Genomic DNA, 16,196 nt, shown 5'->3' with positions numbered 1-16,196 from the left:
TATCCGGGAGAAGTGATAGATATTTGATTTTCATACCTGATCAATGACCTAATAGTAGCTTTCAAACAAGTTTTATTTGTTAAAATCGGTTCAGCCATCTCTGAGAAAATTTAGCGGCAAAATAAAAACAACGCATCTTGTCGGTTACGTCACTTATACGATTATATTTTAGAAATCGGGAGTGACAGCCATTTGATCCGCAAACTAGTAGCTTTCAAAAAAATTGAGCATTTTGCGGGTGTCCGGAGCTCCGATCTGAAGTTGATTTCTCAATCCATTCTATTATCTTTATATAGAATAAGGAAAAAAATACTATCCAACGGTTGTGTTTAATTCAACAGAAATCTTAGTGCTTCAATTTTTTCGGAGCAATCTTTAATGCACCAAAACCAGTTTTTAAGAAAATCAAGTAAAATATCTAGGTCGTCTAACATATTAGGAGTACAAATTAGTTCCGTCCGTTTTCAAAAGATGGCTCTGGCTGTTATAAATATTTAACAGTAACAGCAGATGTCGCTAATATCAAGAGGCTGGGCATCTGCTGTTAATATTTAGTTCATATTGCTTCGAGTTTTTCAAAAAAAAAACTTTGTTTTTCACAGTGTTAATTATGAGTACGTTTGTGTTAACTAAGCAAGTTATAGTTTTATGTTTTAATTGGAAAAAAAGTTCAGCTGAATCGCATCAAAGATTTGTTGGTGTCTATGGTGATAATGCTGCATCTGATAAATTATGTAGGGAATGGTTATGACGTTTCAAGAATGACGAGTCGATTTCAGCGTTGAAGAGGATCCTTGCTCTGGACAACCGAAAAAATTCGAAGACAAACAGTTGTAGACATAACTCAATTAAAATCCTAGTCAAACCAAAGAGAAGCTAGCAGAAGTGACTCAACAAGCAGTTTCTGCACGATTAAAATCTATGGGAATGATTCAAAAGCAAGACAATTGGGTACCTTAGGAACTGAAATCAAGAGACATTGAAAGGCGATTTTTCACTTGCGTGCAGCTGATTTGAAGGCAACAAAGAAAAGGGTTTTTATATCGAATTGTTACTGGAGATGATAAATTGCTATTTTCTGATAATCCCAAGGGAAAAAAATACTACGCTATATCCGGTCAATCGTTGCCATCGACCTCAACATGGTTCGAGGGTCATATTGTGAATCTGGTGGAACCAAAAGGTTATTGTGTACTATGAGCAGCTACAACTAGGGACAATGAGCGTTCGGTATAGGCTGCAATTGATGCGTTTGAGCCGTGCATTACAAGAAAAGCGGTCGGAAAACAAGCAAAGACATGACATGAGACAAGTTATTCTACTCCCTGACAACGCTCGCCCTCATGTCGCAAAAGTAGTGAAAAAATATTTGGGCGCACCCACCCTATTCTCCTGATGCTGCTCCTTCTGATTACTAGTTGTTCCGACGGATGCATCTCAATCTTGCAAACCATTGGTTCACCTCCTTCGCAGAAATCGAAAATTGCCCTCAACCTTGAATCACTTCAAAAGACGAGGTATTTTTTCGAGATAGAATTCGAAAACTGCCTGAGAAATGGAAAAAGTAATAACTAGCAGTGGACGATACTTGGATTAATCTTTAATTTTTTTATTTTGAAATTAATACATTTGATTTAAAGAACGGGCCGAACTGATGTGTAGCCCCAACATGCAAAAGTTTAGCCTGCGACAATCTCATAGAAGAAATTCTATCATTTAGTTTATAATAAATGTTTATCTCCTCTAATAAAAATTCGCATAAGGTTTTCTCAATAACAAACCGCCCGGCAATAATTGCGTTCTGTTCGTTATAACATAAATGCGATGTTGTGCTTATTTACATTTACCACCAAACCTAACAATTTAAACTTGAATCATAACTCAATAATAATAATTTTCCAAAGGCCTCCGCGGCCCATAGACTAATGCTCATCATTAGTCCTAAATTGCATGATTTGACGCTGTGCAGTCAATTTTAATTTAAAATTAAAATAATCAGGTTAATTTAACCTTTTTTTTCGATTTACTTAGATTAGAGTCAACTCTGCAATAAATCAAATTTCAATAAAAACAATTTAATTTCATGGCAATAAATTCTGCAACACCGCAATTCTGCATCATGTTAGCCAGGAAAATAATCGCTCATTCGAGCCCTTATCGATCGATAAATTATTCGCCTACCACAGCAGGGCGCAAAAAAACTCTTCATCTCCCAACGTACAATAGGACTAGGACATTAATTAATCAATCGAACTCGACTCCGGCTCGACTGCATTCAATTAGTCGCTTCATTAGACTCGGTTTTTCGCACCAGGTGAGATTTGGATGCGAATCCCGAATTCGCAAGTGTGTGCGTGTGTGTGTGTGTGTGCGATATTGCAGCCAGTGCAACAGTTTCCGATGGTCGACCACAAATTGATGGAACTGACCGACGTCCGATAACTAGCTGATGGCTTTCCGAATGGCGGCCAAATGCTGAAATATTCCCGGCTCAAGCAAATGACTGCGGCGCATTATCGATGATTGCGGATTTTCGTGCTTTAATTGGAAGGGGAAACGAGGGAAAATGTCAACAACAACAACAACAACAGCGGCAGCAGCAGCACTAAAAAAATCCCTTGATATTGATTGCCACAATGGAAGTGGTGGCACTGCCAGCTGCCAATTAGGTCAGTGTGGTTAAAATTGATTACTCTGTCCAGAGCTCAGTGATGAGATTTCACACCTTTCGATCATCTCTGTTTGATTGTAATTAGTCAACAGATACGTAATTGAGTTTGGCAAAAATTGCAAATGATTCGACAGAATGCTGAAACCAATTAAGCACATACGTTTTGAAATGCAAATCATTTCCAATTGGATTTCGTATTTGATATTGGTAAAATGGTTTTTTTTTCATCGTTACAGAATCAAAATTGATATCCTAAACCAGGAGTATACGGTCTACTACATCGGTACGAACGTGGGTCGCATCTATAAAATTGTTCACTACCTGTCGAACGGAGAGTCCAAGTCCAAACTGTTGGATATTTTCGAAATAGCTCAGAACGAAGCCATCCAGGTTATGGAGATCAGCCAATCGCGCAAGTCACTGTACGTGGCGACCGATTATCGCGTCAAGCAGGTCGATTTGGCGATGTGCAATCGACGTTACGACAGCTGCTATCGGTGCGTTAAGGATCCGTACTGCGGCTGGGACAAGGACACAAGCACATGCAAACCATACGAGCTGGGATTGCTGCAGGTATCATCACAAATGTCGAACAGAATTTCTGAATTCGAGAATTAAATTATTTCTATTTTTTCTCTTTCTCATCTCGACCAGGACGTAGGCAACGAAACGTACGACATTTGCGATACCAGCGTGCTGAAGAAGAAAATCATCGTTACTTATGGGCAAAGTGTCCACCTGGGGTGCTTCGTGAAGGTGCCGGAGATACTGAAGGACCAATCGGTCACGTGGTATCACCATTCGAAGGAGAAGGGACGCTACGAGATCAAATACAATCCGACAAAGTATATCGAAACCACGGAACGTGGACTGGTTGTGATTTCGGTGAACGAAGCCGACGGCGGTCGGTACGATTGCCATCTTGGGGGGTCACTTCTCTGTAGCTACAATATAACGGTGGATGCACACAGGTAATTGGAATTTTGAACGACTGAAACCGGTGCTCGTCAACTTTTTTTCTTTTCGGAATAACTCTTCTAAACTTTTGTCAACATTTTTTTTTCTTGTATTTTACTTCTCAGGTGTACTCCACCGAACAAAAGCAACGACTATCAGAAAATCTACTCCGATTGGTGCCACGAGTTTGAGAAGTACAAATCGGCGATGAAGACCTGGGAAAAGAAGCAAGCAGTAAGTATTAATCGTTGATCAAAAGCAGCTTACTCTTAGCGTTTTCCCCGAAGTTGCATCGTAACTGTGCTCCGGAAAGCAGAGCAGAAGAAAAAATCATTAAATTTTTACTGTTTTTGGGCCCCCCACTCAAAGTGGCATATGTTGCGCCAATCTATTTTTACGACCACTCCGGCGAGCAGGCAGAAAGGCTAAGATGCAAATAAATTTTTAATGGGGTTCCCGAAGGAAAAATGTCCAAAGGACAGTTTCTACTGAATGGGAGAAGCAGCTGTTGGGCAACGTTCTAAGCGGCGTTGTTTCGGAGCATGATAATAAATTCATTAGTTTATTAGCGTTTTTATTGTCGGTAAATCGATTTCACCCGAACAAATAGTCCGCGATTGATTTATGGTTCCTAATGGCCACTTGGCAAAGAAAAATTCACAGCCTTTCGATGCGTATTCGAATAAAGGATCAGTTAATCTTTTTAGAATTCTCTGGAAGGTCATACTTGTTAGAAAAGATGACGATATAAAACACTTTTCAATGAAGAATTAAACAAATTATTTCTGCGATTTCATCGAAAGCTACAATTTTGGATAAAATGGACAAAAATGGACAAAAAATGGCTAAAGTTACAACCGTTAAAATGGAAGCTGTTTTGCCAACCCTTTTGTAATTTCGCTTACAGAGCCATTTTGCCCGGGTGATGGTGGGGGTGGTTTGGGGTAGGGTCGAAACGATGAAAAAAATCATCATTTTTGCGATTTTTTTTTCAGAACTATCGTTCAACAAAATAAATTCAAATGTTTTGCATGATAAAAAGTATCATTCGAACAATATTTTGTAATTTTTTCGTGGAAAAATATTGAGAAATAAGTCGGTGAAGAGGTATTTTCGAGAACGCTGCTTGAAAATCATGATTTGCGGTGTCCACTGTATCTCAGCGCAGACTAATCAGAAGTGAACAAATGAACGCAGCATAGTTAGAGTAGAAGTTTTTCTAGACCCCAACGTTTCTGTTTGTTTTTTTTTTTAATTTTTTTAAATTTTAGGTGGTTGTTCAAAGCGAAAACTACAATTTTTAACGATAAAATCCGCCATTTTGTAGCTGTTAAACCTCCCCAAAGTAAGAAACAACGAAAAGGAAAACGTTGGGGTTTGGTTTTTTATATGTAGAAAGTGTGTGCAAAATTTCAAAAAAATTGGTGCAGTAGTTTTTGAATGACGATGGACACGGACTTTCAAATCCTGCTTTCGAGGAAAACGCGTTTAAATATTTTTGTCTATAAAATCAATGCACACAATTAATTACTCCATGGAGCCCGTAGGGTCAAACATTTTCAAAAAATCATATATTTTCTTTTATAATTTACTAACTGACCCGTCGAACTTCGTCTCGTCTTCCTTACTTCCGATTTTTTTTAATTTATGTTTTTGGACAGTAGAATTGTCAAACGTCTTATGCTGTTAATGTATCTTTCCATTATTTTACTGATTACTTGGCTGCGATGAATTCATCAAAAAAAATTGTGCATATGTTAAAAGCTTTTGTTACGCAAAAATTAAGCGAATGCACCGATCGCCATATCATCTTTTGAGTCAGTGCATCAAATGGCAATTGTTGATCTCTCTCAAACTATGGTTTCGACATATGGAATAAAGAGTGAAGCAAAAATAACTGAAATGTGTACTTTAAATTGATTCCTCAAATTTACAAAAGCTGCCCTCGCGACTTGTAGTTCGTCACTTCTCGCTAGTCTGGTGATATTATTTAATCGTGTTTGATGAATGTTCGTAGCGTGACAATCACAGGAAAAAATTTCGATTAACAATTTAGAGATAAAACTTTATTTTTACTTTTAATTTCTATTTCTATTTTAATTTACTTCTAGTCAGTCAGTAAATATTTAGTAAATTTTTGACATATCAGAGACTAAGCTCGACTCCTTTGGTAGAAGGTAAAAGTTTAGATGCGAGAAACCTTCTTCTTACTTAAATGAAACTTGTTACGTCGAATTTTTCCGCACTTTATCTTCAAATCCTTACTCTTCCTTAAGTACTATGGTTCCACATTTTTCATATTCTTTCTTCTCTCAGAATCGCAGACCATACTTGGGAACTCGAATTTAGTGTTCGAGCCCCTCAAGTAGAAGGTAAAATAGAATTCATTTCTTTCTTCTGATCATGCCTATATGAGCCTGCCTAGGCTAGCTTTTCCGTTCTAAATTTATAACTGATTCAATCTAGAATACCTATCCGTCTTTTCATTTCATATCTTTCGTCTCTCACAGTTAATGCTTGCCGAAAAGAACCAATTAAAATCGATAAAGATTTTTTTTGTCCAGAAAGGAAGAATTGGACATGCCTGACATGTGCACGGAGAACCCTTCGATCATAAAATTGCGATATCGCAGTTTTTGATTTTTGCGATAGTTGATTTAACTAATTTCTTTTTGATTCAACCAAAATGGTTTTTGATTTGCATATATTCAAGTAGTTGAAAAATATGTTGTTTTGAGTGCTGTCAAATGCCGGAGACAGTTGAAAGCAAAACAATAATTGCAATGCAAAATCAACAACTTTTTTAGTTGAAATCTGTTCGCGTCGCTTCAAAATGTCAATGAAAACAACATCGATGGTTAAAGCGTTTGGTGAAATTGTGTTCATTCGATTTGAGAATTTTATGATAACAAGTGTTTATCTAACAGCGGCGTTGTGATGAAGTTAACCTCGTTTGAGATGAAAAAGATTTGGTGACAAATTAGAAAATGTTAATGAATGATCATCTCGTAATCTTACAGGTATGCGCAAAAATTTTATGCTTCAAATTCGATCATTATTTATTTCCAGCAGACTGTTTTACTTCCAGCTGTTTGTTACCGACGATGATGTTCATGCATTAGCAATAAAACGCTTTTTGACATGAATTTAATTTATAAAAGTAACAGGAGCGAAGGGTTTCAAACGCACAGAACGCTATGCGATTGAATGGCGCGTTTGAATTGCCGTCGCAAAATTCCAATTCCCAGCGGTTGATACACACAAGCTCATATAACTTGACTAAAATTATCAGTGCATAACTTTAGTTCAACCGTTTGAAGGCATCATTTTAGGTAAATTTAATAATTTCGCTAATTTACTCGCCCCTCCGGGTACTTTTGCTGATTAAAAACGTTTTTCTACATCAATCATTTCTGATCGAATCAGAAGTATTTTTTTTAGAATTTAGATCTTTACTGATCTCAAAACAAACAAACAAATAAAACCGATTTATTTTTCAACTAACAGAATTTTGTTTCAATAACAACACCAGTTATTTCAACTAAAATATTTGTTGAAATTGAAAGGTATGTGTCCTCACTAATTGACAGCATTTTTTTCTCAAACAGTTGAATTAGTTGTTTCAACCATCGTTTCTGCTAATCGAAAAACAAAAATGACAGTTTAGTTAAAACAACAATCGATTAGTTGTACCAAATTTTAACCAATCGAATTCAGAAAATCAACTAATATTCTGGTTGAAATGGGATCGCGGGTGGTTCCGTGTGGTTTCAACAGGACAGTGCCACATCCCACGCGGCACGCGAAAGAATGACCAAATTGAGAGCCGCTTTCGGTGAACAGTTTATCTCACGTTGCGGGTCCGGCGATTGGCCAACGATTGATGCACTGAGAGCCAATATTGAAACATTTATGCGTAAAATACTGGCGAAGCTGCGTATCTAAAGCGAAGCTGCGGCCAATATTTGCATGAAATTATCATCAAATATTATCATTCTATCGATTCCAATATAGAATTAATTAGTTTTCTCAAATTTATTGTGTTTTTTCTATCGATAAATAAATCTTATATCTCTTAAAAAATCACCCTTTAACTGGATATTGTACAATCTAAAGTATCTCGTGACTTAAATCGATACAACGAACGTTTCACTGATGATTGCCAGTAAAAAAGTGGCCAGAATCGATCTCCGTGTAGTGCAAAGGATCACAAACGTGAAGTTCAAGCTTTTAAGAGTAATCCTAATAGATTTGAGAGTGATGTGGCTAAAGAACTGCAGTTAAGTAAAACTTTCGTGCGAGATGTAAAAACCAAAAGATATTGAATAGCAGTAGATGCCAAGATTTATTTAAAACAAAACTCATGGTTTGGCTAGCAATTCGCACATGTGGTAAACGGAGCATTCCATTTGTGACTACCGGGAGGAACAACCGAGAAGCATCCAAAAGGAAATGTCTTTAAAAGCGTCAACTTCCACTTCTAAGGTCACACAATGGTCGTACACTTTTTGGGCGGATTTAGCCTCGTGCCATTAATCGAAATATGTTTTGGAGTGCTGCAAGGCTAATGAGGTCAAATTCATGCCGAAAAACGTCAATCCCCCAAATGCATCGGAACTACGACCAGCGAGAAGTACGAACGATTAAAAAAACGAACATGGACAAAATTAATTAATAATTTGATTCGGGTACCTGAAAGTTTTGAGATTATCGGTTGAATGGGAGAGTTTTGCTAAGTATTTTCTTGTGATGCAATGTGATGGCGTACATCTTTATTGTCATTTTTCATCTTTTCTGAGCTCAGAAAATTCCTTCGGAATTAACTTAGACTGTTGATCGAATATTATTTGACGTAGTTTCCAATATAGGGATACAAATTAGAAACATTTCAGAACTCAGAGAATTTTCAGATTTTTCCCAAACTTTGCAGAAAAAATAAATCACTGATGAATTATTTGCAAATTCATAACAGCTTTTCCTTCAAAAAACTTTATTTAAAACCATATTTTAATATTTTAAAAATAATAGCTCTTCAGTATGCCACAGCCACCCGTTTAAATTCTGCGTTTGCTTTTCGTTTCACCTACAGCAATGTTCATCCAAGCAAAACTTCAGCAATCAGCATCCCAACGATGTTTTCCAACGCAATCCCAACGTCTGATATCAAGGTAAGCTGGCACTGAAATTGAAAAATTACCATCACTGATTTTTGCCCGGTTGGTCGTTTTCCCGCTGTCGGAATGGCGAGAGCGGTCCCAGCGCCGTTGAGCAAACCAATTGTTTTATTGATATTATTATTATATTGTACAATTTTCTCTTTCCCTTTTCGTTCGCCAGGACCAAACATTGACACTTCAACATCGAATAGCTTGTCCACTACCTTTGGTAGGGTACTACAATCAACTAAATGAACTGTGATACCCTTAATGATCCAATAATAAGCAAGGAAAATAAGAAAATTGGAAGTAAACAAATAAAAAAAAAAACAGTAGGAAAACGTTGTACAGTAAGCGAAACAAAAAAAAATTGCTGGAACAAATCTCATCTATGCTTGGCGATTCGTGACGAACTTTCGTCCGAACCTGTTAAGGAAATTTTCGTTATTATTTTGTTTGAAAAATTGTAACAAACAAAGCAAAACAGACAAAAAATATTACTAGCCAAATTCCAACGAGCTTGCGAGAGATCATCTTACCCCGGAATAAATCATAGAGGTTGTCACTTTTTTCATTCTATCTGGACGTCAGTAGAGCATCGCGTAGCGTTTTAAGGTAAGAATTTGGTCGTAAATTAACCCCAACGTTGAACGAAATTGCATTCATTGTTTCTAAATTGTATTTTTCCCATTTTTTTCCTGTATTCCTTTTTTTATTGCAGATTGTAGAACGCCTCTATTCCTGACCCCGAATGTAAATAATGCACGCTAGACGACTTCCGCACCGCTAGAGAAAGCAGACGTTACTGAACAACGGAGATTACATATATACCTTTAGTTTATGTTTTATTTCACTTTAACTAACAATTGAAACGTAGCTAAGAGATAGATAACAAACTAGCATTTTATCAAAGGAAAAGCAATTCAATGTAATGAACCTCAAGATCCCAGGAGGTCCAGTGAACGAACAAAAATAACACGTAAGACAAATCAGTCCGCAAATACATAAACAACCTTATAGCCGATATGCCATATAGCCCCTGAATCCCCTAAACTCTGTATAAGCAGGAACCTTTAGTCGAGTAAAAGAAAAAAAAAACAACAGAAAACAAAAACTAATAACGCTTTGATAGTCCATTTCCCCGGTAGCATCCACTTCATCCCACATGCATAAACAAACGAAAAAAAATCTCTTCAACTTAGTAGAACTCACTTCTTCACACAACATCGAGATCGAATGTACGTGTGTGCGAATAGAGCAATTTTATGACAAACGCCGTGAAAAGCGAACATTGACAGCAAAAACAACAACAACAACAACCAAACAAAACAAAACAAAAAATTAAAAATAAAGAAAGGAAGCAAACAAAAAAACCAACAATAAACAGCAAACCGATTCAGTGGACGGTGTTTTGGTGCGAACCGATATAATGCAATACCCGCAGACATATCACCGAAACCGGAAGTAGCAAATTGAAACTGACAGGCACGCAAATGTAGAGCGAAAAAGCATCTAGAAAGAGCAAGGCAACCGTAGTGGTAGGGCAAACCGACAACACAATCGCAGTTGAATGATGACGTTATTAGGAATGAATGGTATAGCAGGCGGGCGAACGAACAGACGAAGGGCGGAGAGACTTAGCACGAGAGACGCGAACATTTTGTACATAAAGAAAAGTATTACATCTAGCTCTAAGTTTCTATTAGACGGTTAAGACTGAGAAGTAAGAACAATGTTTAATTTGATTTCTTATAACTGCTTTTTTGTACGTGAATCTAATAATGACAATAATTGTCACCAAATACAAAAAAAAATGAGAAAATACAAGGTGTCTTGTTTTTTAATTTTGTTTCCGAAATGTTTATACCGTGGTAAGTATTTATATGAATAATACTAAAATAATATACCTAATTCACTTTGCATGCTTTAGTGAAATTGTATTCGATTCATTAAATAATTTTGTCGGAAAGATTTTCTTCCTTTAACCAGAATCTAAACTACCCATACATGCTTATCAGTCCCATATGGAAAATCGGCATGTCGATAAAAAGATGATTAAAATTTTATTTTCAAATTTTTTGATTTATTGTGCTACCTAATGCTAAATCATTATATGAAATATCGGTAATACACCTATATTGCAACAAATGAAATTATTCAAATTTGCACTGAATGGGACTGATATGCGGGAACTTTGCATATGGGACAGACATTAACTTTTATTGAAATTTCTGAGAGTTTATTGAGGATGGATTGCATTCCTCAAGCTAACTCAATATTGGCGAAAATCGATATGGGACTGATATGTGAGTATGGGTAGTAAACCTAAGCCAATCATTAAGCAAATTTTGTTGTTCCCGAAAGAAAGTGTAGTGTAATGTCAATGTCTACACACTGCAGTCGAAATAACACAAGTTCCAAACTATACGAAAATATCCTTTCTTTTTTAGCTCTCATTTTTCTATAAGTAATGATTGTTTATGTATTACTAATATTCGGTCAAAAATTGTTTATGTATTACTAAAAAGTCCAGAGTGGTACAAAAATCGGATGTTTGAAAAAATATGTTTCCTATTATTTAATTATTTTTTTAAGTCAAGAAAAAGTAATATTTCACAAAAAAAAATACAAACTTTCCTGACAATTCTCGAAACATCCTTAGTTTTTGCAATTTTTCAGTTGAACGTTTGCTTTAAAAACGAAATAAAATGAATGACCATTAGAACCATCCTAACTCCGTCAATATGACTGTTGAACTTTTGAAATTTTGGGAAAATTGTATCCAGTCAAAATGCGGCAGAACAATATCCATTTTACTTGGGGACAGATTTCTCATGTCTACCGAGCTTTTCCTTCTACACAGTAAACCTACCGAATGTTATAGATGGTCGGGTAAGCATTTTTGTAAGCCCGAATCCGACCCGTATCCAATCGAAAACAAAAACAAAACTTTCTTCCATATCCGACACGAACCCGAGTACAATTTTTCTTCCAAACACGAACCCGACCCATACCCGATAAAAAAAATATTTACTCGCACCCGGAAAAAAAAATTGGGTATTTAGGTTTGAATATCCGAAATGCGACAAAAGTTCTTAACCCGAACCCGACCAACATCTTTTTTCTGAACCCGAACCTGACCAGTATCCGCCGAGTTCGGGTCGAGTTTCGTGTACAAATATCCGAAACCCGACCATCGCTACCGAGCGTATCCACATTTTAATTCTACCAATGGAGACGCACGGTTAGTCATATACATAAAAATTGTTTTATTCCACCTCTTGTTGCGATGATGCGTGGCTTATTTCACTCATTCTCTCATAAATACTACTGTGGTATTTTTCAAAAAACTTTTCCTCAAATCTTGCATTGAAACAAGAATGTTTATTCGGACATAAACCTACGATTTTAAGCAGTTTTGAGTGAAATTAAGAAAAAATTTTCTAGTCTTTTCATCTTCGCTATTAATTATTTAAATTTAAATTTAAATTTAAATATTGAACACACTTTACACTGTAGTTCTGGATCCGAAAGGACTTGGATGAATTGACTACAAGCACTTTGATTTGTGTATATTAGGTGTACAACTTTGCTTCCACCGTTTTTTTTTCCCGAAATAAAAGCTTTATTGCGAAAAAGTGCTTACTGATGTATTATTCAAAGCTTTGTCCGTCGCTAGCGACAACTTTCTCCCATCTTTCCGGCATTTTTCGGATCCTGGTTCGAAAAAAGGAGTCCTCTTTTGATGCTATCCATAAAGCAATCCATTTTTCCAACTCTTCGAAGGATTGAAAATGTTGATCTGCCAGGTCGTGTGCCATCGAACGGAATAGGTGGAAGTCAGAAGGGGCGACATCTGGGGAGTACGGCGGGTGGGGCAAGACTTCCCATTTCAGCGTTTCCAGGTACTTTTTGACCACTTTTGCGACGTGAGGCCGAGCATTGTCGTGTGTGAGGATGACTTTGTCATATCGCTCTTGATATTGTGGCCGCTTTTCTTTTGCGGCGCGACTAAGGCGCATCAGTTGCGTTCGGTAGCGATCTCTTGTGATGGTTTCACCCGGTTTGACGAGCTTATAGTAAATCACATCGAGCTGATCCTACCAAATACAAATCATAACCTTGGCACCGTGAATATTCGGTTTTGCCTTCGACGAAGTAGCATGCCCGCACTTTCCCCATGATTTTCTGCGTTTAGGTTTATCTTATCGAACCCACTTTTCATCGCCGGTTACGATTCGATGTAAAAACACCTTACGATTTTGTCTTTGAAACAGTTGTTCACATACAAATAGACGGCGCTCGACGTCCCTCGGTTTCAACTCGTACGGCACCCAGTTTCTTTCTTTCTGAATCATGCCCAAGGCCTTGAGACGTTTTGAAATGGCTTGCTGACTCACTCCCAACGATTCGGCAAGCTCTTCTTGGGTATGGCACGAATCTTCAACAAGCAATGCTTCTAGTTGTTAATCTTTGAAGGTGTTTTCTCTTCCACCACCATGTTTGTCTTCGACATCGAAATCGCCATTTTTAAAACGTTGAAACCACTTCCGACACGTTCTTTTACTCAGAGCAGCATCACCGTAAGTTTCTGAGAGCATTCGATGCGCTTCGGCTGCATTTTTTTAAATTGTAACAGAAAAGTAAAACTTCCCGCAAATGGCGAGAATTGGGCTCATAAACAGACATTTTCGAGTGTGAATAATACGAAAATAAGAACAACTGTCACTGAAATGGGGATGACAATTCGTTAGGCACTGTACATACTCACTTTAAAGGCATTATCATCTATGTATTTTGACCAGCCTTAGCCGGTACAGCCACCTATCGGAAAACGGCGGAAGCAAAGTTGTACATCTGATATGACCATGAAAATCGATTCAGCCATTATTAAGAAAATGAAAGAAAATGTATAGTTTTGTAGTTGATCACTATTTCCGATACAGTGAACCGGTAGAACCGAAGTCGGTTCGGATTTCCAACGACTGACGTAACCTACAAATTTAAACAGTTTTAGTCAAATTTAAATGAAACTATTCCGTTTTTACTTCGTTGCTCAGAATGACGGAGGTTCGAACACTACTACCGGCACTGCCGGAACCGAAAACTGATAGTAAGCATATCCGAAATCAAAAATGTTGGTCATCAAATAACAAGACATACACAACATTTGAACAATATAGTTAGTTAAAGTGATTTTATTCGTTTTTGCCTGATCAAGTATAGAAATAGGCTCTTGAAAATATTAATATTTCACACATCACCCTGTTATTTCGAAACCGGAAGTCGTATCCAGTTTTATAGATACGTAATTAATTAATTGTATAACGTGAAAAACTCATAGAAAATAAAAATACTTAAGTTTTTTTTTTACAAAAACAGGAATAGTAAAAAGCAAAGTCCTGGCATTACATCCTTTTTGTGGAATTTGGCCATTCTGTTTCAACAGACTTCGCAGCCGATTCTTAGTGTACAGAATCATTGCATGGCTAGTACTATGGAAGTACACTTAACCCGCAAGGCACGGCAGTCAATTTTCACAGTAATTACATATCCATTCTACATGAGACACGCAAAAATAGGCAAAATCGTGTGAACTTCTTTTATACAGGGTGATTTTTTAAGAGCTTGAGAACTTTTTTAAACAATAAAACGCATAAAATTTGCAAAATCTCATCGGTTCTTTATTTTAAACGTTAGATTGGTACATGACATTTACTTTTTGAAGATAATTTCATTTAAATGTTGACCGCGGCTGCGTCTTAAGTGGTCCATTCGGAAAGTCCAATTTTGGGCAACTTTTTCGAGCATTTCGGCCGGAATAGCCCGAATTTCTTCGGAAATGTTGTCTTCCAAAGCTGGAATAGTTACTGGCTTATTTCTGTAGACTTTAGACTTGACGTAGCCCCACAAAAAATAGTCTAAAGGCGTCAAATCGCATGATCTTGGTGGCCAACTTACCGGTCCATTTCTTGAGATGAATTGTTCTCCGAAGTTTTCCCTCAAAATGGCCATAGAATCGCGAGCTGTGTGGCATGTAGCGCCATCTTGTTGAAACCACATGTCAACCAAGTTCAGTTCTTCCATTTTTGGCAACAAAAAGTTTGTTAGCATCGAACGATAGCGATCGCCATTCACTGTAACGTTGCGTCCAACAGCATCTTTGAAAAAATACGGTCCAATGATTCCACCAGCGTACAAACCACACCAAACAGTGCATTTTTCGGGATGCATAGGCAGTTCTTGAACGGCTTCTGGTTGCTCTTCACTCCAAATGCGGCAATTTTGCTTATTTACGTAGCCATTCAACCAGAAATGAGCCTCATCACTGAACAAAATTTGTCGATAAAAAAGCGGACTTTCCGAATGGACCACCTAAGACGCAGCCGCGGTCAACATTTAAATGAAATTATCTTCAAAAAGTAAATGTCATGTACCAATCTAACGTTTAAAATAAAGAACCGATGAGATTTTGCAAATTATATGCGTTTTATTGTTTAAAAAAGTTCTCAAGCTCTTAAAAAATCACCCTGTAGTACTATCAGAGACGCATAGTAGTATATTTGTAGAAACATCGAACGTTGTTGAATTCACATCCGTTCTGCAAAAATTGACAACAGTTTCCGCCATCTAACTTTTTTTTAACTAGCGGTTATTTCGACATTGGTAACCTTAATGTCACTTCTGATTTCACAGAAACTTAGTTTTATCCTTCCGCTGAACGAAAATGGTTGTATATACGCTAGAGGAACGCGTGAAAATAGTGCAGTTTTACTATGAAAATCAGCTCGAAGAAAACACCGATTATTGCCAAAAAAATCAGCTTCTCGAATGAGGCACATTTTCATCTCGGCGGGTATGTTAATAAGCAAAATTGTCGCATCTGGGGGACGGAAAACCCGCACGTTATCATGTAGAAGCCGATGCATCCTCAGAGAGTGACGGTTTGGTGCGGATTTTGGTCTGGCGGCATCATTGGGCCATTTTTCTTCGAAAATGAGTCAGGAGCCGTCGCCACAGTCAATGGCGAGCGCTACCGCGCCATGATTATCGATTGGTTCTTCCCGTTACTGGAAGAGGAAGACTTGGGCACCAACAAGACGGCGCTCCGTGCCACACAGCCAACACTACGATCGATCTTCTGCGCACAGTCTTCGAAGATCGAATTATCAGTCAAAATTCGGATGTCGTTTGGCCAGAGACAATTCAAGCCTTGAAGGACAACATTCGTGCAGCCATAGCTGAAATAAAGCTGCATACAATCGAAAATGTACTAAAAAACTGGACCGACCGTATGGCGTACTGCAAGGCAGCCATTTGAATGAAATTATTTTCCACAATTTACCGGAAGGATTGTACTTTAATATGAAAAAATAAATTTTGAAATCGGATGAACCGTTTGTATTTTTTTG

General features: G+C 37.4%; 1 protein-coding gene across 2 annotated transcripts in view; it reads left to right on the top strand.

The window, feature by feature from the left end:
• Positions 1–10,224, top strand: part of LOC131438427 (semaphorin-2A) — a 250,567-nt gene extending 240,343 nt beyond the window's left edge. For both annotated transcript variants that reach the window (XM_058608443.1, XM_058608442.1), the window contains exons 11-16: positions 2,908–3,244; positions 3,326–3,642; positions 3,754–3,862; positions 8,718–8,796; positions 8,966–9,399; positions 9,506–10,224. In XM_058608443.1, coding sequence (XP_058464426.1) covers positions 2,908–3,244; positions 3,326–3,642; positions 3,754–3,862; positions 8,718–8,789 — 835 coding nt within the window. In that variant the 3' untranslated portion in view covers positions 8,790–8,796; positions 8,966–9,399; positions 9,506–10,224. The remainder of the gene's footprint in view (positions 1–2,907; positions 3,245–3,325; positions 3,643–3,753; positions 3,863–8,717; positions 8,797–8,965; positions 9,400–9,505) is intronic.
• The last annotated feature ends 5,972 nt before the right edge of the window (positions 10,225–16,196 follow it).

The sequence above is a fragment of the Malaya genurostris genome, chromosome 3 (genome assembly GCF_030247185.1).
Source record: "Malaya genurostris strain Urasoe2022 chromosome 3, Malgen_1.1, whole genome shotgun sequence".
In the NCBI taxonomy this organism is placed as follows: domain Eukaryota; kingdom Metazoa; phylum Arthropoda; class Insecta; order Diptera; family Culicidae; genus Malaya; species Malaya genurostris.
This window is presented reverse-complemented; position numbering and strand designations above follow the sequence as displayed.